Genomic DNA, 24104 nt, shown 5'->3' on the forward strand with positions numbered 1-24104 from the left:
ATTTCCCCGCAAAATGGGCATCCACAGGTGGGAGCACACATAGCTACGGGCAATAAACAAGCAACATGAGTAACGGGAAATACAATACAAGTCAGTACTGGGAGACCAGGATATGTCATTAACAGGAAACTATAAAGTACGTAGTCAGTACCAGGAAAATACTTACAAGACTACATAAACACCAGGACAACACACATCAATAATCACAAGAGTAACACACAGCATTGAACCAACCAAACGCCGCCAGCCCATGGCGAAGCCGCGGGCTGGCATTGCATTAGCATGTAACCTTAGAAGTAACATGGTGCACAGAACAAAAGGACCGCTGCCAGACCTGTGGCGAAGCCCAGGTCTGGCATGCAATAGCATTGTAATATTATGGGCCAGGGCGACATGAAGCAGCGAATGAAGAACTGCCCCAGCAACCCATAGCGAAGCTCGTGAATGGAAGACAATGTTCATTAGACCATGTGGATCATTCTCTTCCTCAGTGGCGAGATGCAATAGGGAGCCATTGCCATCCTGGACATTGACTAAACTTCAGGCTTGAGACAAGCAAAGTTCAGCGCCACAGGCGCATCGCACCAGTCACGTGGGCGTAACTCACTTGCCTCTTGCTGGCTGCGATGCGCATCAAGAGTGTTTCCCAGGGTGTTTCGCGCATGTGGGAATTCTCAAGTGCATTGGTATGTTTTTTCTATGTGTGAGACAAGTATATCACACTGAAATCTGCTCTGGGAACATCATATATGCTATATGTCACAGGCTCAAACTGGCATGATACAATTGACCAAGCAGACAGCATTGGCTACTGACCACGTACTTGAAGGCAGCCAGAATGCACTTAAAAGTATCATTGCATGGGCAATTGATGGGGTCATTATGGAACAGTCTCCAATTTGGCCCACTACATGATTGCGTCAAGGCGCACATTGTGATCCTCTTTGCCAACATCACATTCTGCAGCTCCACAGAGATGATGCCCACAATGTGCAGAACAAAGGCAACAGTGAGGAGCAAATTGGTTTTCAGGCTCACGATGTCCCAGAATCTGGGTGTATGCCATGAGACAAACAGGAAGAGCTTCAATGAAGAGCTGGTACACGCAATCAGCCTGAGGGGAAGGGATGGAGGTATGTAGAGCTCAGCAGACTAACCTTGTGTGAATCTACAGTGATGTTTTGAGTGCATTCAGAGCATTGCATATGCACATTCTGGCTCAGACTCTCCGTGGAAGGAGAATGTGTTACTACTAGTAGTAGGGGCTTACAGGATGTGATCTTTGACAATACCTGTCATTTGCATATTCTCAAAGAGGCACACAAGCTGGACAGAAGTGGGCACAAGGCTCTCCACTGCAAGAAGCAGGGCCAGTTTCCCAACATGCCAATACCAATGTTGCTAGACAAAGAGCTGCATGCCGAGGCTGCTGCATCAACAAATGACTGGCACTGCTTTGAGTGATCAAGCTGGTTGGTGAGACAAGACTCACAAAACTCAGCAGACTGAGAGGAGAGATCAATGCTCAACTCAACGTACCCCAGCTTTTAATGACAATGAAGTCCCACAGGTCTGGCTGCCAATGAAGACGAATAACATCAAGAAAGCAGTGGCCCCACAGGAGCTCAAATAGACTTATTTTGTGTGCACATGTACTGGTCTGTCTGAGTCAATAGTGTCACTGCTCGCTCAATGCTTGAGATACTGGATCAGAGACTCAACTTAATCTTGACTGGAGGCAGTACTATACTAGCACCACTGTCCACTGATCCACCAGCAGAACCTGAGCCTGATTTGGAAGCAGATGAATTTCATGTTGCCGAGATGTTTTGTGCCTGTAGAGGCCAATGTGCAGACAAGACACAATTGAGAGTCTGACCACAATATTGGTGGTGCGTTGCTGACTAAGTGGACCAGGAGCAGTACTGGTGTTGCCCCTCTCCATTTTGTGCCCCGTGTAACTTCTAAGCTTACATGCTAATGCAATGCCAGCTGGGTGGTTCCACCACTGGCTGGCAGCATTTGGTTCTTTCAATGCTGTATGTTACTCTTGTGAGGCATGTTTTCCTAGTGCTTATGCAGTCTTCCCATTACTGACATGTGTTTTCCTGGTACTGACTACATAATTGGTGGTTTCCTGTTATTGATGCTTCCTGGTCTCCCAGTACTTAATTGTGTTGTGATTCCTGTTACTCATGTCATCTCCTTTAGCTATGGTGTATGCTCCTGCTGTGTGATGCCCATAATCACCCATTAGAAATCCCACCTCAGGGGCGCCTCAGGCAAGTATTACTCAGGTGCAGGGGAGCAGATGGTGCCCCAGCTGTTGCTACCCATTTGTCCTGTTACACAGGTGCTGTTTCCCATGACTGTTCCCTTCCTGGGATTCTGGTTGTAGCTGACATGCCCATTTCACATGAATGTAGCCAGGAAATGCTGGCTCAGGGACACCCTGGGCTAGCATCACATAAGCGCCCACAGGCAGAAGGCACCAAGAGCTTAGGGGAGGAGGGCACACCACATGAGGCCACACAGCAAAAATGGCTTGCCATGTGAGCAAGCTACACCACAGATCCAGGCTCCTAAAACCAGCTGTCCACAGTGTTCTTGTTCCTACATGTTGCTGGGGGAATATATGCTTTATATTGAAACAGCATTTCATACTGAACCATGGTGGCAACAAGGGACCAAGGGTTCCTCAACAGCACTCAATAAGACTACTGAACAACATGTGCAGGGCCCCATGGAGTCACTGTGTACTTCACTAACGTGCCAGGCTGCCCACTTCCCCCACACAGCATCCCCCACACAGCATCAACAATAATCTCCCCAGTGGCCATGCAGGAGTTCTCTCTGCAGATACTCCAGTAAATAAGACCTACCATACGGGTACATCATTTTGATGAGTCAATAAGAGCCCTCTAGGGCATGCCTTGGTGACCAGTTGGGCCAGACATCCTACAGGGTTCTCTTTGTCTTAGTCAGCTAGGGGGTTCCATATATAGGAAGTAGAAAAAAATCCATTTTCTGATGCAGCATGAAATCCTGTTTTGATATAAAGCTAGAAATCTCCCAGTGACATGTAAGAATGAGAACACTGTGGATGGCTGGTTTTAGGAGCCTGCCACAGATCCACCCTCAATCACATTCCTTTTAGATGGAAAGTGGCAATGTGAGCATAGCAAGGGGTGTTCTCATCTGCCCTCATATTTGCAAGGTGACATGAGGGGGAGGTTTCTTGAGGAAGAGGCTAGAGGTTGGGCCCAGCATTAGCCAGGGACAGACATGGAGAGAGAGCCACTGGGTGGGCAGGCCTTCTCTAAAACAATTACCTTCCCTCAGAAGTGCATCTCACCCCTCTTGGCAAACTCAGTGCTGCAGCAATGGGGAGTGGTGGACAAGAGAAAATCACCCAATGGTGCTAAACACCAGAGTGAAGTGTTTGGGCTGTGCTCAGGCAGACACCAGGACTGCCCTTGCAAGCTCACCAGTCCTGCACTTCAGGTGTTGTCTGAAAACAAAATTTGGTTCCTTCATGATACACTGCACGGCATTTTTGTCAACATCAGTCATAACAGGGCTTGAGCTTCTAGTTGAGTTGGGGTGAAACTAAAGGGAAACTGAAGTGAAGGTTAATCCAAAGAGAAACATGAACTGCCAACAATGAACTTGACAGACTGAGTGGACCAGCAATCCTAGTAGCTGATTAAGTCCCAAACTTTATGTGCACTTCACTTCAGATTTACAGCTCAACCCCTGTTATGACTGATGTTGACAAAAATTTGATACAGTACGTCAGCCTTTCTCAAAGTGCTCTAGGTCATGGCTATCTCTTATCTCTTCATCATACCTAATAAAAGTTACTGGCTGGGGGCAGCCAGTAACTCCCCTAACCTTGCCAAGAGTGCCCAAATGTCTCCAGGAGCTCCCTTGTATTACAAGGCAAAGAATACACACAAGCACTCACTTAAAAATGCGCGAGGGGGTCTTGGATGTGGCCAGGAAGAGCGTGGGAAACAACCCAAAAAAGGAAATTTTACTGGCTGCCCCGGCCGGTAATTATTATATAGTTAGGGACGTCATGAGGACCTTGCCGCTGCCAGTGTATGCGTACGCAAGGCATCGCTCCAGAAGGGCCACCAGCTCAATTTGCGTGGGCGGGATGATGTTCCGCTCGCGCAAGAATTGGCTAAAGTCCTCGAAGAGCTCCACCAGCAGGGACGATATCGGGAAGGTGGTCCAATGATACACAGCGGGAAATACCTGTCACTCACAGGTCAGACAGCAGCACCGTCAGACAACAGAAACGGAGACGTACTTTTGGCTCAAAGACCACAAGGTGCTCTCGCAGGGGCAGCTGGATGTCCGGGCTGAGCGTTCGTGCGATGAGCTGGATGATGATGTTCCGATACAACACCCTGGTGAACATTGAGGTCAGCCCAGTAAATCACAAAGTGCCGCATAACACGAACGTACTCTCCGGTTCGCATATCAGGTGGAAGGTTGTCGAAGTTGACCACGAACATGTTCTCCAGTCGTAGGTCCCGTGCGACGCTCTCATCCATCAGCAATGTCTTCAGGCGTTCGTGCGGAAGCTGCCCAGTGAGACGGCTGAGCAAGTTGGCGAGGACAGCCTGGGCAGGTTTTGAGCGGGCCCATGCACCGGTGAAGGCCTGGGTCATCATTCCCGTGCAGACCTCGTGGGAGCGAGCGGTGGGCCGCATCCTGTGTGAGAACGCGTTGTACATCTGTGACGACCATGCCTCGATGATCGGGCCCAGTCCACCGTGGGCGAGCACATACTCCAGCTCCGCTTCTTCTTGTTCAGACAGAGGTGGGACCCTTGGCCGTTTGCGAGACGACCCAGCATCCCCCGCAGCAGCCGCTGCCTCGTCCTCAAGCACGGCAAGGAACCGACGCATGACCTTTCGAGTCGTGAGAGACTCCTTGGAAAATCCTGCCGGTGGGGGCGGGAGTCCCCTGCGAAGCTCTCGTTCGATGTCGAGGATGGTACTGTTGTACTGCTGGAACATGCGCGTGGACTGCACGTTCCCGTATCTGCCGAGCAAAGCCTGTGGGTAGGAGTGCACAGCGAATGCCTTGCCACTTCCACGTTCCGCCTCCATCGCGTCCAGCTCTTTTGCCAGCCGTGTTTCCTCGTCGTCGACATCATCATCGCTGCCTTCAACACCTTGGTCCTCGTTGAACTGGGCCCGGAACTCTTTGTCTTCGCTGTTGTCCACATCAGATCCATTGCCGTCTCCGCCATTGCCTGCAGCCTGCTGCCGTCGACGTCGGGCAGCTTGCCGAGCATTCGCCACAGTGTCGTACATGTCGTGGATGCTCATCAAGTCGCAGAGCACACCACAGCTGAGCTTCGGGTCGTAGTCTTCGTTGGGCACCCGTCGAGCGATCCGCCGACCCTCGTAGGTGTAGATTGGATTCTCCTTGCCGTCCTGGTCCAGAAGTGGATATGTGTACAGGTCCACGGGGTCATCGCTGTCGTAGCGGTCGTGAGTGTCATAGACATCACCGTGTTGGTCGAGAATGTCGTCCGGGTCAATGGGTGTCCAGTCATTGACCACCCGAGCTCTGTTGTCCAGGTGTCAGAGGCCACACAGCGGGATTATGTGAGATGCCACTCACCCAATGTGTGTCGCAATGGCTAAACTCGCCGTTCGAATCCGAGACCAGTCACGTTCACCACCCCATCTATCCCGCTCATTGGCAAGAGAGTTCTGCACGCCAATCTCCTCGTTCTGCCCATACCGAACTGACATGATGAGGGGTGTGTGATCCGTGAAGAACCTATCTTCCTTCCACGCAGCTGGCATCTCCCGGACAAATCGCTTCCACACTCGCGGCATGCACTCGTCCAACGCCCTTGCCTGAGCGAGGGTCACGTTCATTGCGGGGCCCGAACTGTGCAAAGAATGTGCGTGTCAGTCAAGTCAAGTGCATCACCACCCATATCTTACCCGCACTCGCGCAGTCTGCGCCAATGCGGGTAAATACGAACAACAAAGGCCTGGAGAGATGACCCGTTTCGACAAGCATCTCTTCCCGCACTCGCGCTCGCTGCGCCAATGCGGGTAACCGGCCGGGCTACTACTATATGGGAACAGACCGACTCACAAGATGTTGCAGATATCGTCAAAGGACCACTTCTTCAGGTCCGTCCCTTTCCCATATCGGAGATGGTCGGCCAGAGAGATGTCCCGGTAGTGGATCTCAGCGAGCCAGTGCACGACAAAGAGCGTGTAAATCTTGAACCTCGTCGGGGTGAGACGCGAATCCCCTTTCTTCACGTTGTAGCCAGACGAAGGCGGAGCACGTCCAGGATCGTACATGTCCGCAAAGAACACGTTCGGCGCAAAGACCATCCAGAGGTTCTCCAGACCGTACTTGCCAAAGTACGCGCACCGTCCATCCGTATCAAAACCGGCCTTGCCCTTCGCTTTCATCTGGCTGTTCTGCTGCTGGATCTGCAGCACCAAGACATAGTTGTGCATCGAACGTGCCTTTGGCAATGCGACCGGAAGACCCTGCGTGCGAGGTACGTACATCACAAAGTCAAGGTAGTGCGGGCCACCTCGCCAGTGCAGGCGCGGATCGTCCGGCTCGATGATCATGTTGTCGTCCACCTCCACCTTCGTCCTCGTCTTCAGCAGCGACACCGCCTCCTTGATCGTCCGACGGTTGACCCCCTCGCTCATGCGCTTGAGTTCGGACAGCTTGATCCGCCGCTGCTTCATATTCGTCCACACCCGCTCTGTCTCATTTCGGTCCACCGCCGCGGTGTGCGCCTCAAACGTGTGACGACCCACATCATCCTGGCTCATCGGTTCGTCAGTGGTGAGGCTCATCGGCACGTTGTCCAGATTGAAAGGCTCGTCCAAGCCAGTGAGCGCACGGTCAGCTCTTCGTGGTCTCTGCATCAATTTGAAACGGTGAGTCACAGCAGTTGACGATGACGACGGACGGTAACTCACATGGCAGCATCTATGACCCTCTGGTGAGCTTCTGTCAGTTGGTCTTCGTCCCCCGGGTCCTCGTCACCGCTGCCACGCCCTTAGCATACTCGCACAACAGTCAGATTTGTAGGAGTACGCACAACTCGTAAAAGTCCCTGTTCCCATTTGCAGGAAGGGCCAGCGGTGCGTCGCGCGGGTCCAACGGAGCAGACCGGTCTTCCTGTGGTGCGTCATCGCTCCGGGGCATCGTTGCTGGCAGGCGGGCAACAGGGACAGCAGCGGGCGACAAGGGGAGGGCAACACACACGCAGACTCAAGGAAGGAAGGACGGGGGAGAGAGAGAGAGAGAGAGACAAACGGACAGTGAGAAGGATGGGCACGGTCTAGGGTGAGCGGAGACAAATGCCATCAAATTCGAGACAGGGTCGCGTGGCAACAGCGGCGGGATGAGCCTGGAATAACATTTCCGGCTGTGAGCTTGTGCAACGACTCTTCGGGCGGAGGGACACCAAATTAGGCGACGCACTGTGGCTGTGAGATGCAACCGCACCTTCTTGATCGGCGCGTGTTGCGCTGAAACACTCCAAGCCGATCGAGCTGCTACAAATGGTCATGCCGCCGCAGCACCCTCGGGCAGTTCACAAGTCCCCGAAACCGCAGCCCGCGGATGGCGGAATCCGACGTGTTTTGGGCTGAAGTCAGAGAATGAGGGACTGAGCATTGTCTCTGCACTTGACAAGTTAAGTTCAGCAACGGCGAACCACGTCCGATGCACCACATTTGTTTGACCGCGTTGCGTTCGAGCGAACAGAACGGTCAATTGACACACATACCCAGTTTGTTCCGTTTGGACCGTTCATCCTCCCTTGGCCGGTGTGTGCTCTTGTACGTTGATTACCACTGTAGATATACATGATGTTGTCACTGTGACTTAGTCATTCATTTTGTGCGTGTTCCCAACCGCTCTTGTTGCTGTTGCTCTGGTTAGTCACCGTTTATCATACCTCCGCAGAGTTGCTCTTTTGCAAGTTCAATCGCATCGCCTGTGCTGTTGGTGAATGATTACAGCTGTTTCCAAAACGATGGGCCCCGCATCAAGAAACCGCACTCAGGCGGAGTGTGTCGGTCTCCCTATTCCCATCAAGATTGGACCATAACCGGCACGTCGAGGGCGAGCCAGACTACGGCGGGTGGCTGAGGTCGACTGGCAGAAGGTGCGGATCACCTTGAAGGCAAGATCCGACGCTCTCCGCCCGTGTACGCATTTTTGATGAGGGGCCTATCGTTTTGGAAACAGCTGTAATAACGGTGGTGCTTCAGACGGGATTACTTATCTGTTGCGAGATGTGTTTGCATCGTGTAATGGCCACGTTACACAAGCCCGCTTAGGGACACGATACAATGTGTCACGGACTATCTAGGACTTGACCGATGAGATAGCTAGGGACGACGGACATGTTGTTAGGGACTTACCAGAAATGTCCTGGCCTATCCCGTACTCGCGCTCTCTGGGATGTATTCCCTTGTCTTGCCAATGGCAGTGTCTGGGGCTCGCGCCCTTCTTTGTTCATGAATTCGTGTGCGCTCGCTTGCTCTTGGTCATCCTCGTGCCTCGACCTCTCAACTGGACATAACAGTGATCAACCCGATCCGCGCGTTGCACATGGCACTCACTGTTGTAAACTGGCGTGACATGAGCAAAGTCAACTTGGCCATGCATGCATGTTGTCATGCCAACACGAACAGGGATTCTCCACTTTGAGGCACACACACGACTCGGCGAGATCAGTGTCATGAAATGTCATCACAGAGTCACAGCAGAGTATTGTACATGAAGGGCCACAGCGAGCGGGGAACGACGTGAGAGGCATAGATGGCGGCACTGTACACGAGAAGAGATGCTACTGAAACCAAGTCAGCAAAAGGATCACGTGCAGCCACGTGACACAAGGACGTACCGAGGATATTGATGAGTACACAGTACAAGTGCTGCGTGGTTGCTGCATGCGCGTGAGTAGGTGCGAAAAACGAATGAAAGCGGACTCACAACACGAGTCGCCAAGCAATGACGGTCAGCACGAACAACGAGACGGGAGAACGAACGACACAGTACACCAGCACAGACACAACAGGACACGACGTACAGAAGACGGAGCGAACGTACCAAGGACACGCGCGTGCGACGGTCAGAGCGACTGACCAGGGAGGCCACCCTGAATGATAGCGTCGTCGCTCGTATCGGGCGGTTGACTGCCACGCCCTTGCTGACCGCGAGGCCGTGGTTGACCACGAGCACGACGATTTCCAGGTCCACCGCGACCGCGAGGCTGGGGTACCGGCGGAAGAGACGGTCCACGGGTACCGCCGGAAGTGCTCGCGTGCGGCTGAGGTTCCGAGGTGACTGACCGGGAGGCTGCCGTTTTGCCAGCACCAGCTCCGGTCAATCGAGTCGAGCGACGGGGGCCAGCAAGTTGTTGCTGAGAACGATACGTCGTGAGATTGACCGGTTCTACAAGAGATCAGATCACGTACCTCTTCGACGGGTCGCATCGGCTCATCACCGTCCATGTCGAGCGTTTGCTGAACGGGCTCGCTCTCGTCCTGAGCCGGTGCACCGGAGGTCACACCGCTTGGGTCCGTGCTCGGGTTCGCAGTGGCCGGTGGTCCGCGGCAACGCGTTAGCAAGGCCGTTGCAAAGCTGTCGTTCAACAGCGAGGACGCTGCGGGGCGTCGGACGGCTGGATCCTCGAGCCATTTAGTGAGCAGAGTGGCGAGAGACTCTGTACCACGCATGTGAGTGAGATGCTTCAACATTGCCTGGAACGACGCACCGGTATGCTCGGCGAGGTAGTCCGCGACTCCTTGAGGGCGATGTTGTCCGCGATCATGTCTCGAGCAACAGGAGGTAGTACACGCGCACAGTGAGCATGCCCATCTGCGTCGCGTGATACCAAATGTCCTTCTCGATGTCTTCGGCATTGAACGTGGGCGCGATCGGAAAAGACGACAGGAGATCGGAACCTGTGAACCAGGTCGCAAACTCGGACTCGCTGGACGTCTGCTCCGCGATCGCCTTGAACTCGTCGAGCGTGATGCGGATGTCCCAGCGAGGACACTCGGCTTGGGCCTTGGCGGGCTTTCTGCTCTCGAGAATGACCGGTTCCAGCACAGGAGACGGATGATCTGTGGCAAAAGGCCCATAGCGATGACTGGAAGGTAACAGATCAGTGGTATGTTCGGTACAAAGATACCGATCCAACCCGCACTCGCGCCGGCTGCGCGAGTGCGGGTAATGTCAGTAATATCGATGCATCTACCCGCACTCGCGCCGTCGGCGCCAACGCGGGTAGCGACGTGTCAAATACGCTGCACGTTACCCGCATCCGCGCTGTCGACGCGAGTGCGGGTAGATTGCTGTAAAATACACGCACGTTACCCGCACTCGCGCCGACAGCGCCAATGCGGGTAGTGACGTGTCAAATGTATGGCACGTTACCCGCACTCGCGCTGGCGACGCGAGTGCGGGTAGATGCATCACAAATACGTGTACCGTTACCCGCACTCGCGCTCGCTGCGCGGATGCGGGTAATAGCAATACAACTTGACGAACGTTACCCGCACTCGCGCTGGCGACGCGAGTGCGGGTAGTAGCAATGAAAATAACGTACCGTCCTTGACGTGGTCGGCCGTCACGTCCGTCGGGAGTACGAGCTTCGGCGGGTCCTCCTGACGGTTCTTCTTCCGGTTAGGCGAGGCCGTCGTCTCCGAACGCGTGCTTTCGTCACTCCGGCGAGGACGCTTGGAGGTCTTCGCGGCGGCAGTCGCGTCGTCCATGGTCACATCCGGGTCGGCCGGTACAGGCGTGTTCGGTGCAGCGACACCGACGGGAGGCGTAGCAGGGCCGGCTTCCTGAGAAGGCAGCGGTGCCGGGGCCCCGGCCATAGCATCGTCCTCGGACTGGCCAGTCGTCTCGGCCGTCGTGTCGGCTGGCGCGCCGCCCGCCACGCGTGTCTGGTCGAACTGCGTGCGGAGGTGCTCGACATCCGCGTCCGCAGCATCTGGCTCAGGCTCCGCCTCGTTGCCGGTATCCATCGCATCGTCCGTCCGGCTGGCAGGACGCACGACCTTGGAGACGAGTTCAGCATCGCCGGCCGAGCTGGGCTCGTCCTCGCTGAACCGTCGCTCCAACCAAGCAATCTGGCTTGGAGACGGAAGCGAACGACCCGTCTTCTTCGAGACGCCCTCAGCCCAAGGGTCTGCGCGAGCGACACTTGGGATCCTCTCGGCCGTACCCCTCGCCTTCTCGATGAAGAACGAGTGCGGACTGTCGACGAACATCCAGTTCGGCAAGCCCGACAGCTCCTCGTCTGGAGAGTCGACGAAACCGTCGAGCTTGCGAGGCCACGCGCCCAAGACATCCTCAAGCGTGATCCGTTCGAACGTGTACAGCTCGTCGTTCGGCTCGTACACCGCGTCAGCATCTCCGGCCTCCACACGGTACATCATTTGTGCAGCCTTGTACATCATCGTCTGCAAACACAGGTCAGTCTCATAACCGCTGATGGACGATTCTGACGTACGTTTGCAAGGTGCACGGCTGACGACATGATGTGCGCATCGAGCGTCCTGTGCTGCAGGATGTACCGCTCGTTCTCCGTCACCGTCAGCCCGTACATCTGCGGCACCGTCATGACCTGCTGCACGATCGACAGAATGTCCGCGCGCATGTTCTGCAGAGGTACGAATTCATTCTTGACGTGCTTCCGGAACGCTGCCGTCGCGACAGCAGTCGGATTCGGAGTTTTGCCGTCCGGATTGCCCTCGGTTTCGTCCTCTTTCGTCCTCGCCACCTGTGTCGACGATCCGCTCGCGACGGGCAGGTCATCAAACGCGTCAACGTCGATGGGCACGGATTTTGATGCGTGCGCGGGCTGCTTGCCCTTCTTGTTGACCGTGATCGCCGACGTACTCGCGGCTGGCTGCTTCGTCGCGGCTCCAGGGAAGAACATGCTGATCCCCAGCATGGATCGCTGTTCCATGTAGTCGAGCGCCTCCGTCTTGTACCTCGCCTCCTCCGCCTTGATCGCCGCCTTACCTTTCCCCTTTCGCTTCTTCCCTTTCTTGCCCGCCTGCGCTGCCGACTCCTGCTCGCCCCCTTCAAGCGGTGTCCCGTCCGCACTCACCGGTCCCTTCCCAGATCCGAAGCCCGTCAGTCGCCGTATCGCTGGGTGCGTGAGCAACCCGCGAAATCGCCCAATGTCCGACAACCGGCCCTTCGCATACCATTCCGGCCAGTTTTCCGGGTTCGCCGGCTGCTTCACGACGAGCGACCAGCGAGGCCAGAAGATGGCGTCGTGCGTTGGTATGGTCTGGAACTGTTTCATCAGCGTCGTGAGGTCCTTTAGGTACGTGACGATCGGCGGAAGCAAGAACGATTCGCGGGCCATGATGGTCTTGTGAGCCCACGCAGCGATGCACGCAAGCGCGACCGGAACATAGTTCCGCGTCCAACCTTTCTCCTTTGGCAGCGGAACGCCCGTCCGAGCAAACGCTAACGCGCCCGGTATGTCCCATGTCAAGTCAGGTAACGGATCGGCGGGCGCGACGGGCCTGCCTGCGCTACCGGAGCTTGGCCGCAGGCTTCGGCTTGTTCTTCGCCGCCGTGCGTCCAGGCTTCGGGGCAAGCACGACAGGCGGAGTTTCCGCAGTGACCGATGCCCGTGGACCACCGAGCACGTTGCGGTGGCCACAGAGATGGACCACCCACGTCAGGAAGCTGGGCTCCTTCGGGAACGCCTGCTTCAGCGAAGGAAAGAGCTGGCGGATCATGTCCTCCGCCTCTTTCTCCATGTCCGCCGGCTTACGTTCCTTGTTAGCAGAACCGCGCGCACTACCTGGGGCGATGTCCGTGACACCGGCCGCAATCGGCTTGTCCATCCCGGTACGTATGTGCTTGTACTCGGTGTCGAACTCGATCTGCTGAGCGGTCAGCCTCCCGTAACAGTAGGCCAGCAACGGCATGAACCGCGTCCGTTTTGCCCACGACAACATCACGATCTGACATCATCCGGTGAGCACGGTCTCCGATCTGTATGTTGTACCACTGACCTTCGCGGCCAGGCTCTCGCTCACCGGCCCAATGTGCTTCTTCAGACCGCCCATCAGCTCAAGCGCAGTCAACGCGCCCACCAAGGCACCGGCCGACTTGTAGCGCAGGTCGTTGCCGACCGCACAAGCAAACAGCGACATCGGCTCGAGCACGAACGCGAGCTGACACCGGTGAGTAACAATCACCAGAGCACGGAGCGATGTACTTACCCAGATCCATCCCAACTCGTGCGTCGCACGGTCAACCAACAGGCACGAAATCAAGCCGTGCGTGATCAGCGGTGCGGCCGTGACAACCGCGGCGCCCTGCGCCTCCACACTCCACGGATGGTACACGAACCGGATCCGCGCGAGGACCGCTGCACGATGCGCAATCTCCGCATCCGTGTCGCATGGCAGGAGGTCAGCCATGGCAGCATGCAACGCATCACCGTACGCACGCATCTGCTTGCAAGCGTCAGTCGTCCGCAGGTACAGCAGGCGCGGATCGTCCTCGACGATGTGCTTCTGGTGCAAGATCTCCAGAGCCTCGAAGACTTCCGGAGTGTACATAGAGTAGTCGGGCACCGCACGCAGGAACGCTGACCGAAGCCGGTTCATCGTACCGTACTCCTTGATGGTGTCCAGCGCGGCACTCTCCTGGCCGTCCGCACCGTATATCTTCTCGCCCTCCTTCGCATGGTGCGCGTGTACGAACTCGTCCCAGTCCGTACATGCTTGCGTAACCTTGTCGTCCGACAGCGGGAAATCCTGCTTCGAGCCGATCAGGCCCATCGTCCGGTGCAAGTCGAGGACGGGGTAGATGACCGCCTGTATGACGTAGATAGTTAGCCAGAATCAAAATGGATTAACCTGATACTCACTCCAAATGTCGTCGTCGCTTCCTGCTCGAGTTCTCGCCACCGCATGATGCCGGTATTCTCAAAGTGGGACCCGAGCGACGTCAGTGCGATGCAGAATCGTGCGAGCGGAAGACAGTGCACGATGCGCGAGAACATCGTGTTCGCGTGGTGCCCGCCCTTGACCTGTCGTTCCGCCTGCTGAGCCTCCTTGTGGGTCTCCTGCTTATCGCGCAGGACTTGGACGAGTTGCGACGGTTTGATCTCACACAGCGACTTCATCTCCATCGTAAACTTCTCTTGATCCCCCTCCACCTTCTTCCGTGCGTCGCGGTTTCGCGCGAGCGTGTTGATCGCCGCAGGTGAGAGTTTATCTAAGGATGGTATGAGTGATCGTGCGAGATTTGTGAGAACGATACGAACGCACCGCTATCGAAGACCTCCGCCAACCACCACGCCCGCTCGTGCATGTACGCATGCGCATTCTCCACGTCCTGTTCACGTTGCTTGAGTTCGGCCCTCCACGCCTCCGACGTCTTGAACGAGGCCTTCCAATCGTCCACGCGCTTCTCCGTGCGCACGATCGCATTCTCACCGTCCTGGTGCCAGTCGGCAGACGCGTGCAGGCGATGCTGCCCGGCGATCACGTCAAGCACGACCTTCGATTTCTCGTCCTCAATCGCCTGGGCTGCAAGCTGCAGCTTCGGCGTCTTCGAGCCCTTGTGACCTGATACGATGAACGACTGGGGCTGACCGATCCACCGGGTACGGCGAGCAGAAGCGCGTTCTCTTGAGTACGTTGCGAGGCTCGTGCTTCAGGTCTTTCACGATACCCTCGCGGTGGTGAGCATCGAGCGGGCGCGGGTTCCAACGTTGGTACAAATAATCGACCTGCATTGCTCTCATAAGCCAGGGCGATGCCGGCACGAGCGTGAAGCCGAGGCATGCTTCCGCCGCCTCTGCGAGAAGCTCAGCCTCCCGATCCTGTTCAGCGCCCTGACCGGCCGTCATGGGCATTGGGATCCCCCGATCACGTCCAAGTCCGGTTGAATCTACATTGACAACTGTCAGTGTCGATCGGCCACTGATTTGATAATGGTACGTACCTCTTCATACTGCAGCGACTGATCCGAAGGGCCAGGCGACCGAGACGAGCCACGGTCAGACATGGCACAGCACAGATGACAAGCAGAGTGAGATGAAGAGCGTAGAGATGTGCGCGAACGCACGATCGATCTGTGGGCGTATGTTTAACAAGGTAAGTGTGCCCCGAACGCATGGCTACGGATACGTCCGAAGCACATGATCGTGTGACATTACCCGCACTCGCGCAGCCAGCGCGAGTGCGGGTAAAGATACCGATTAAGATCAATGGATCTGGTCTCTCGATGCTACCGGTCTATCGTTATTTACCCGCACTCGCGCCGGCGACACGAGTGCGGGTAACGGTACATCAAATTGTACTACAACTACCCGCACTCGCGTCGCCGGCGCGAGTGCGGGTACTGTTCATGTAATTCTATCGTTATTTACCCGCACTCGCGCTGGCGACGCGAGTGCGGGTAACGTGTCACATAATTAGTGTGTCGTTACCCACATTGGCGCCGTCGGCGCGAGTGCGGGTAAATGACTGATTTGTAAGCTTCTTTACCCGCACTCGTGCCGGCAGCGCGAAAGGGGGTAAAATACCCCTACAAAATGGGTATTCGGTAGTAAGTGTATGAGTGACGCATGAATCATTGACGTAGCTATATTATTACTGTACTGTGTTAGTGTGTTGTGTAGAGTAATGATCCGTCTATTCACCCGCATCTGCGCTGTAGCGCGAGTGCGGGTAACTGTCTTGGACAGTGGTCGTTTACCCGCAATGGCGCATGTAGCGTGAGTGCGGGTAGGGAAATGGGAAATTGATGGGTGTTCCTCATGTGCAGAGGTCCAGTTTTTTGTGAAAACCTCGCCCTGACCCCGCCCTGACCCCGAACATTGGTCGAAAATCCCCTATAATAGCGATGCGAGCGACAGAGGGATCGATAACAGGCAGCGCGAGTCAAAGTGACACGCGCGTTGCGTGCGTCCGGCTGCATCCGTGACAACACGTGCGAGCCAGTCGTGACCGCACGTGCACAACGCGACGCGCGATCACGTTCGCCGGACGACTTGCTCACGTGTATCCGCATTCGCGCCACAGCGCGAGTGCGGGTAACAGCCCTACACCAATGTAGACCGTAATTTTACCCGCACTCGCGCCGTGGCGCGAGTGCGGGTAAGCGTACAGTTCACGTACAGTCTCGCGCGGATGAGTTGGACCCCATAGTACTAATCCAGTATTAAACACGATCTTGCTTAATCGGGCAGCGGTCTACCGCGCGGATCAGCTGATCGGCCTCGCGAGGCCTGCACTTCCCGCACATCTAATCATCACTCACCACAGAGCATGGAACCAAATGTGCCAGACGAGACGTCCGGTATGTAATGCACTCCTGTGTTGCGCGATCATGGATCTTATAATAGACGTAGGGCGCGGTACGGTCAACGCGTCTAGAGGCCCCAGCGCGACGGATGACTTCGTTGCAATTGTGAGAGGAACGCCTTGATACTTGCCGATGTATTTTGCTGACCGTCGCACATGCCAGTTGACCGGTGACCTCCGGTGCGCATGCTGCAAGAAAGACAACCTCCAGCAGTGCAAGATACGCGCAAGGAGTGTAAGGTGTCAGTATTGCCAAGACACGCGCAAGCGGAAGTGTACCTAAGTGTGAGTTGGTCAACAATCACGCGTTCACACCGGCCGACATCACATCGTTTCACTCGTAGAACTACATTCGCCTGGGCCTCATCACCGTGGCCGAAGATGGTACCGCGACGTACGCGCCAAATGAAGAAACCGAGAACATGGAGGTTCCGGCAGGCATGCGCAAGAAGTGGCTCAGCGTCCCCAAGAAAGCTCCACAGACCGGGAGGCGCGGATCCACGCACAAGGGGAAAGCCGTTGCGTCGCGGGCCCAACGCAGCTCGCGTGACGAGAGTGAGAGGTCTGACACGTCGCTGCATGCGGGGCCCAGCCGCAAGCGCCGTCGGCGCACCTCTGATGCTACGTCTTTCGTACCGGTACGTCGATTTACACTCGCTACTTCCTCTCACTCACCTTCCGATTCAGTCCGATGCTTCGCGCTCGCCCGCGAGCGTTCGGCCCACCAGTAGGAATGAAAGTGTCGACGAGTTGGACGAGGATGCGGACGGGGGCACAGGTGCGGTAGGAGTCACCGCCACGGACGAGGAGAGATCGACGGTGAAGACGATAGTGCCGAGGATGACACGGAGGATAGCGAAGCGGAGAAAGAGGCAAATGATCGCGAGGTTAGGGCCGAGCCGGAGCTCACTCGCAAATGGCTCAGCAAGCCGCGAAGGAGCACGGGGATGGACCGGTACGAGCTCGCGGCTGAAGAAGCCAGTCTCGCGACAGACCGCAGCAAGCTCGCCTTGGAGATTGCGAAGGCCGGCGGGGACAATGCGCATTACGCCGCCAACAAGGTAGAGGCGGCAGAGCGCAGGGTCGCTATTCTCGAGCGCAAGGTCGCAAAGCTCGAGAGCGACCTTGAGGACAGCAACCAGCGCACCGCGACGCTCGAGTCCCGCCTCGCGAAGCTCTCGAAGGACGTCAGGAAGATGCGGAAGTGACTTGTATTGAAAACGGTGCAACTACCCGCACTCGCGCCACGGCGCGAACGCGGGTAACACCATCGCATCCCTTCACATTGTCGTTACCCGCGTTCGCGCCGTGGCGCGAACGCGGGTAGATCGATTCACTCGTGACACTGCGCGTAACTACTGTAAATGTATTTGTTGACTGTGGGAGGTCGTAGTATCGCTCGCTAAAATGAATGAATTGACGTGATCGTACCTGCCGTTTGGAACCATCAAAATCCGTCGAGCTGCCGCAGATTTGTACCTGCATTCGCGCTACGGCGCGAGTGCGGGTAGCATGTGTGTTAATTAATTATTTGCACGTCTCAGATCGTCGATCGAGTGCATAGTTCGGTGGTCAGATTGAACAGACATATGTCGAGCATGCTCCAGAAGTGGTAGTACATGTGGTTTACATACATGCACGATGCGATACACTATCCCGACCTTCCTACTCAATCATCTTCATCACCCCCATACCGAGCACGTTTCTTCTTCGTCGCCTGAAGGGCACCCCGCAATCTCGCGACCTCGTTGATGAGCCGCGCGATCACCCCCTGATGGACGTTCAATCGTTCGGCCATAGGGAGATCCGATGATCGCTTGACATCGCGGATGATCGCACTGGTGTCGAGCTCGTTGAGTTTGCCTGTACCAGCATGAGTGTTCCGTTTCTCAATCAAAGAATGAACACTTACGTCTCGCGACACGATGGGCTCCAAAGTTCGAAGGCCCAGCACCCGCGTCAACACTGCTTGATGTTCCTGGCGACACAGGATCCACGTCCATCATCTGCCCACTGAGACGGTCGATGGGCTTGCAGAAGAAGCGGGCGAGTGCGACTGTGCAGATGCGATACGCCCGGCCGGCAGCGGGGATGATGAGTCGGATACAACGTTGGGCGGCGATGCGGGCGTCGAGCGAGTGACAGAACGCGAGGGCGAATGCGATGGAGAAGGCGCGGGCGAACGCGATGACGAGCGTGCACGTGGTAGAGAGTCGGGTGCGGAATTATTCTGCAGCACAGGTGCCAGGGACGCGCGCGGCGAGTCAACCGCCTCAGAGGCTCGTTGGTCCTGTAGCGAGTGAGCGCGTCAAGAGAAAGACAGAAATACAACATGACTTACCGTGAGCGAGCAGTTGACCTTCCTCCTCATACAGCGGTGACAGCACGTCTTCGCGAAGGGCACCCTACACTCATCTCGCCCGTCATTCACACACCGCTTGCACCGCGCGGCCTCGACCAGCTTACAAGTCAGTAAGCTGCGATTGAGATAAAAAAGGAACCCACGTACCACGGTGTTTCGCACTCACAGAGGTCATCTTGCGTGCACCTACCTTACGCGCACACAATCTCCGTGTCGGCTGTCTTCATGCGCAGGTACGCACATCACCCCAGGGCGCGGTGGGCTTGCTGGATGTAAAAGAGAGGGAGACAGGAGGCAGGAGAGGCGGGAGATGTGGTTGTGGGCAGGAGATCGTGTGAGCGCCCGTCGGTGGCTGAGCAGGTGGCTGACGTGATCTCGCCTCCCCTGTCACTGCACATCACTGACGCACAACATGGAATGGACGCCGCATGCGGAGGGTGTAATGGATGATGTGGTACACCACAGATGCATGCCCTCTGTGCACCAGGGCACACGAACAAGTCGGTGCCTCTGAGATCGGGCGGGCGCTCGGACTTGCCAAACAAGGCAATGGATGTGTGGACTCATCCGCAATCGCGCCATGGCGCGATTGCGGGTAAGGGTGACTGGCAGAAGGCAGTCGCAGACTCAAATGGAGACTGCATGTTACCCGCGTTCGCGTCATGGCGCGAACGCGGGTAAGAGTACCTCGCATCCGCAGTCGCGCCATGGCGCGAACGCGGGTTATGCACGCTGAGATTCATGCTGCGAGGGTGAGACGTTTAATGCTCAGAACGTGAAAATGCCTTCCTCACCCATCCTCACCCCATCCTCACCCTAAGGATTGGTCAAAAAGCCCCTATAATGCTCTACAGTCCGGTCCAGTACGGTACAAGAAGACGTGGTTGTCCTTGGCATAGAATGCACAGTGACAATGCTCCTGTGCTGGCACTCTATGGAGCAATATGGGAATATGTGACTATCTTTGGCATAGAATGCTCAATACAGCCCTCAGCTATGTGCATTTGCTTGACAATAAACAAGTCAGCAATTTTCCAAATAAAAAAGAAAGATGCTGAAAAGCAACATTTGCATGCAAGAGACAAGTTTGGATGAGCTGCACATGGTGATAAGAGGCCATCACAGTAAAGGAGGAATAGAGCCAACAGAAACTCACACACAACAGCAAATAATATTGCACAGATCGGGAGACAATATAAATAAATATATGTGCAAAGAGATGAAACCATACAGTAAAGAACAAATAGACAGGCTTGGTCAGAGACTGATGTGGATGAATACACAAGGTGAGAAGTTCTCATAAAATGGACAGCAATAAAAATGCTTATGTATTGCTTCTTGAATGTGGAGCGGACAAAATTCAACTATCAGTACACTCCACGATCAGCACAATATGCGTCATCTAATGCAACTGAGTGACAGACAAAAGAAGCCTCCACAAAAAAGAAACTCTATTCTATTATCAAAAACATCCAAACTCAAATCATTGTCAATACTGACTCTGGAGCACTCCTAAGTATGGCTCAATGGACACCTATATGCTAGGCCACCATTGTGACCTGCCCATTTGAGCTGTGAGCATTTTTTTAAAAGAACAAGTCAGCAATTTCTTTGTAAAAGATTACTGTGCATGCTGAAGTGATACTTGCACATGAGAGACAGGGTGCACAAGCAGCACTTGTGATCAGAGTCTGTGGCAAGAAACAATAGAGCCAACACACTCTCACGCACAATGGGAAGTATATAACACCAGACAAGCCATCAGGGGCAGTTTCACAATTTAATTGCCAGCTAGTCAATCCACAACACTCAAATCCAATTAAATCACTCCTAACCTAGCATGGACACAGCATCCAAAATTTCCGCAATGCATTCCCTACACGTTCACAATAACATGCCAATTTTGTAGGCACAGTGCCTATTTCTACCATAGTGATAAATGGCTGGTTCTAGTTCCCATGTGAGTATTGTCAAAGCAAATGTATTTGCTATGTGACATCCTGAGAATTGTTAAGCCCCAAAAATTCAATGATCATAGCAATGCACAAGCAATGAGCAACAATTCCCAGCGCTTTGTCATGAATTGCTCATGAAACATTCAAACAATATACACAATGAGCAAATTGGCATGTGTATTCATCCAGTGCATGTCTCAGAGAATATGGTAGTAGTATTGAGCTGAGTGGGTTCACATGGTATACACCTGATATGTAGATTGTTATAAAAGTGGAATAACAGGATATATATACTAGGAGTTACATAAACAGCTGTCTATCTATGGGGAGTTCAGATAAAGTGGAAAATAGTTCAAGTGAATGGAGCCATCTGTTCTCTCTCTCCTCCATCATTTGAGCATACACAGAGGGATTATTGCTCTGGAGCTGTTCTTCAGTTTGAAATCCATAACTGACCCATCTGAATAAGCCCCCAGCAGCATACTGTGTGAAGGAAAATCTTGTTTCATCCTCTTGAACAGGCACATTGCCATGTTCTACAAGGGCTGAGGGCAATAATATTGCAGAGCCTGTATAGAAATGGTAATCAGTGCTAGTTTGAAATAAGACAAATGACTAACCTGAAGGGAATTGTATAGCTTTCTTGAGTGGCCATAGAATGAGATGACCACCCTTGGTGTGATCAAATGCCCAAAAGCCACAACAGCACACCATCCACCAGGTAGGTTGGCTGAATCTAAATGCAGTTAGTACAGACTTGAGGGCCTAAATTGAGGTTGAATGCTGGGAAAATGCTCCTCTTGAATGGAGGAGAGAGTTGATGCTTGTTGTACAGAGCTTGCAAGATCTCTGTGTAGTATTTGCACATTTTGGGGGCATAGAAGGTAAAACAACCTATGATTCATGAGATAAAACAGACACAGAGACAAATGAAAATACATACTTTGAACAAAGTTGACTACTCTGTTGACATGGTTGTTACCAGCAAAATGCTCCATGGCTCTCCGGATGCCTGGAGGAAGGGCCAAGGGCTGAGGAGACTATGCAAAAGTCAGTAAACAGCATTAGAAATTTATTACAGTAACTCACCCTTTGCCCTCCGCCATATGAAACTCCCATCGCAACTGTTGGGTAAGTGCCGCGGCGGTGAGACCATGTACGCTTGTACAAGCCTGTGTCGACGGCAACCTTCTTCGCAGCCTCTGTCAAACCCTCGATTGCGTCACTCCACGTCGGATCCCCTACCGGTCGACCAGCAAGCGCAATGACGATACGGCCCTCCTGGTCAGTAATGACTTGAGGGTCACTGCAAAGGATAGGTGATTAATAGCCACGATTTCGAATGAGTGAGTACGTACATGCCGTTCCACGATACAAACTCAAAATTGAGCTTGCGAACCTCTTCCAAGGTGAGTGTCTTCCCGCCCGAACTGTGTCTCGCGCCAATCCATGCGCCCTTTGAATGCTTCAAGAGCCTTGCGTTGGTCGTAGTCGGCACGGAGGGAGGGATCGGGTGGTGTTTCGCTACAGATGACCTGATTTTGTGAGCGAACGACGCCTGCTCATCCCTCGCCTCACGGGCGAGAAGACGCTTCGTAGCACGCCTTTTCGCCTTACCGGCTTTTGCATGAGCCTTGCGGCCTGAAGAGCGGTACGGAGCCGGCGAGACGGAGGTTTGCTGAGATGGCAATGATAGGGGCTCCGAGACCGCTGCCATCCGAGCCTCAGCGAGTTCGACGTGCTCGTGATGGCCACGGAGCAGCACGGAATGAGACGGGGGCGGGGAGGACGGCGGAGAGCTGAGAGGCGAGAGAGACACGTCCGACACGTACGGTGGGTCGGAAGTTTCTTCCTGGTCGCTATAGCCCAAGATCCCTACGTCGACCTCGGCGACAGTGCGCGACGCACGAAACATCCCGTCCTCTGCTTCAATCGCCCGGCCCAAAGACGCCTGCAGCGGGAACACAGTGGGGATGATCGACCATGGCGAGAATTCGCGCCCGGAACGCGTCTTGACCGAGATAAATGAGAACAGATGTAGTAAAACGAGGACACACTTACTGTACGAGTAGATAGCGACATGACAGGGTGACCACCTGTCAAAGGATGGTCAGTAAAAGAGGCGAGCCAGCGAGGCGTCGGGCGCGTCCCTAAGCACGCGCCATAGGGCCTCGGTTAGACCCAGCGGTCGCGCGACAGGAAGGCACAAGACACCAAAACAACGCGACATACCTACAGATACAGAGAATGAAAGTACGGCCAAGAGTTGCGACGTACCAGTGCCCGCCAGTCGCGCTCGCCACGAAGTCGCGTCCGGCACAAGAACATGTGATCGCGGGACAACGCCTGGCAAGCGAGTGCCCAAGTCCGCGACCTGGGCGTAAAGCGTGCAGTAACTATCGACCAACCTGACTCTGCGACACGGGGTGAGTCGTCTGCCGTGCCGTCGTGTGACTAACTACATGATCTGCATTTCAGATGCCTTCAGTACAACCTACCGACGAGAACGCGGACTTGCGCGCGGTCGAAGACGGGCGCAGCGACTCAGAAAGTACGCGCGTGGGGACGGACACGGCGTCGGAGGATGGCGAAGGACGGGCGGGGTCAGAGGGCGAGGACGAGGGCGAGGGCGAGGGCCGCGAGGCGAGCGTAGGCGTTGAAGGTGCGCGAGCGAGGACGCCAGCTGGGTGCGACAGACGGGCCGGGGAACTGGCGCAAGACGAGGGCGAGGGGGAGCGAGAGCACGACGACGAGGTCGGAGACAAGGCGAAGGTCGGGCGCAACGATGATGCGCAGACCAGGTACGTGGTCATCAGGTAGTGGCGTAGGGGAGTGTTGACGAGGAGCTCGACGGCGTCGCAGGCCGGACGCGCCGTCAGGCTCGGCGCAGAATCCAATCGAGGTGGACGACGGGTCGACGGACGACGAGCTCGAGTTCACTGGGTTCCGCCTGGAGCGAGTACCTCGCAATGCGGCGAGCGAGGCGCAGTGGGAGACCGAGGGCGTCGTTATCACGGGGTATAGGTTCAGTCGGAGGGCGGCGCGAGGACGACGAGTTCAACGTCGAGTGCAGCGTGCGGAGACCGGAGAGGAGGAACAGGAGGAGGGCCACAGCGCGAAGCGCATGCGGAAGTAGCAGGACATAACGGTTTCTCGCATTCTAATCACTACGTACAATGGCGTATCTACAAGAACAATACCACCGCTTACGCGCAATAAGAGAACTGGACCATGTCTTTGCAGTGGTGGAACAGGGCGGTCAGCACACGGTGAACAAGCGTGGATGACGCTTATTCGTCCTGGGCACCGAAGCAGTAACGTGGGCGTGAGCGGGAACCGCAATCGGCGGTATGATTTGGCAGGCTACGATATACAACACCGCCACCAGTGAACGGC

General features: G+C 55.0%; 6 protein-coding genes across 6 annotated transcripts; 2 read left to right on the forward strand and 4 right to left on the reverse strand.

The window, feature by feature from the left end:
• Positions 1-4062: 4062 nt before the first annotated feature.
• On the reverse strand, positions 4063-7221 carry B0H18DRAFT_956892 (uncharacterized protein; the record flags this gene model as incomplete). Its single annotated transcript, XM_048042506.1, has 7 exons — positions 4063-4263; positions 4319-4418; positions 4477-5592; positions 5647-5922; positions 6136-6930; positions 6993-7061; positions 7115-7221. 7 exons carry the CDS (start codon positions 7219-7221, stop codon positions 4063-4065), a joined length of 2664 nt encoding a protein of 887 aa, XP_047890426.1.
• A 609-nt stretch (positions 7222-7830) lies between these two features.
• On the reverse strand, positions 7831-9953 carry B0H18DRAFT_956893 (uncharacterized protein; the record flags this gene model as incomplete). Its single annotated transcript, XM_048042507.1, has 10 exons — positions 7831-7874; positions 7979-8022; positions 8200-8271; positions 8448-8598; positions 8649-8681; positions 8746-8856; positions 8933-8974; positions 9175-9451; positions 9507-9754; positions 9806-9953. The coding sequence occupies 10 exons, from the start codon at positions 9951-9953 to the stop codon at positions 7831-7833; spliced, it is 1170 nt and encodes a 389-aa protein (XP_047890427.1).
• Positions 9954-16355: 6402 nt separating this feature from the next.
• Positions 16356-17599, forward strand: B0H18DRAFT_956894 (uncharacterized protein; the record flags this gene model as incomplete). Its single annotated transcript, XM_048042508.1, has 7 exons — positions 16356-16386; positions 16433-16497; positions 16555-16571; positions 16592-16676; positions 16736-17029; positions 17079-17169; positions 17217-17599. The coding sequence occupies 7 exons, from the start codon at positions 16356-16358 to the stop codon at positions 17597-17599; spliced, it is 966 nt and encodes a 321-aa protein (XP_047890428.1).
• Positions 17600-18060: 461 nt separating this feature from the next.
• B0H18DRAFT_956895 (uncharacterized protein) lies at positions 18061-18928 on the reverse strand (the record flags this gene model as incomplete). The annotated part of the gene is made up of 5 exons (XM_048042509.1): positions 18061-18254; positions 18304-18447; positions 18733-18796; positions 18827-18843; positions 18901-18928. The coding sequence occupies 5 exons, from the start codon at positions 18926-18928 to the stop codon at positions 18061-18063; spliced, it is 447 nt and encodes a 148-aa protein (XP_047890429.1).
• Positions 18929-21001: 2073 nt separating this feature from the next.
• On the reverse strand, positions 21002-22790 carry B0H18DRAFT_956896 (uncharacterized protein; the record flags this gene model as incomplete). Its single annotated transcript, XM_048042510.1, has 9 exons — positions 21002-21028; positions 21165-21277; positions 21329-21444; positions 21542-21602; positions 21652-21748; positions 21798-22014; positions 22067-22507; positions 22541-22719; positions 22770-22790. The coding sequence occupies 9 exons, from the start codon at positions 22788-22790 to the stop codon at positions 21002-21004; spliced, it is 1272 nt and encodes a 423-aa protein (XP_047890430.1).
• A 396-nt stretch (positions 22791-23186) lies between these two features.
• Positions 23187-23844, forward strand: B0H18DRAFT_1121721 (uncharacterized protein; the record flags this gene model as incomplete). The annotated part of the gene is made up of 2 exons (XM_048034382.1): positions 23187-23509; positions 23571-23844. The coding sequence occupies 2 exons, from the start codon at positions 23187-23189 to the stop codon at positions 23842-23844; spliced, it is 597 nt and encodes a 198-aa protein (XP_047890431.1).
• Between the last annotated feature and the right edge of the window lie 260 nt (positions 23845-24104).

Source organism: Fomitopsis serialis (assembly GCF_022376445.1).
Source record: "Fomitopsis serialis strain Sig1Antser10 chromosome Unknown B0H18scaffold_65, whole genome shotgun sequence".
Classification (NCBI taxonomy): domain Eukaryota; kingdom Fungi; phylum Basidiomycota; class Agaricomycetes; order Polyporales; family Fomitopsidaceae; genus Fomitopsis; species Fomitopsis serialis.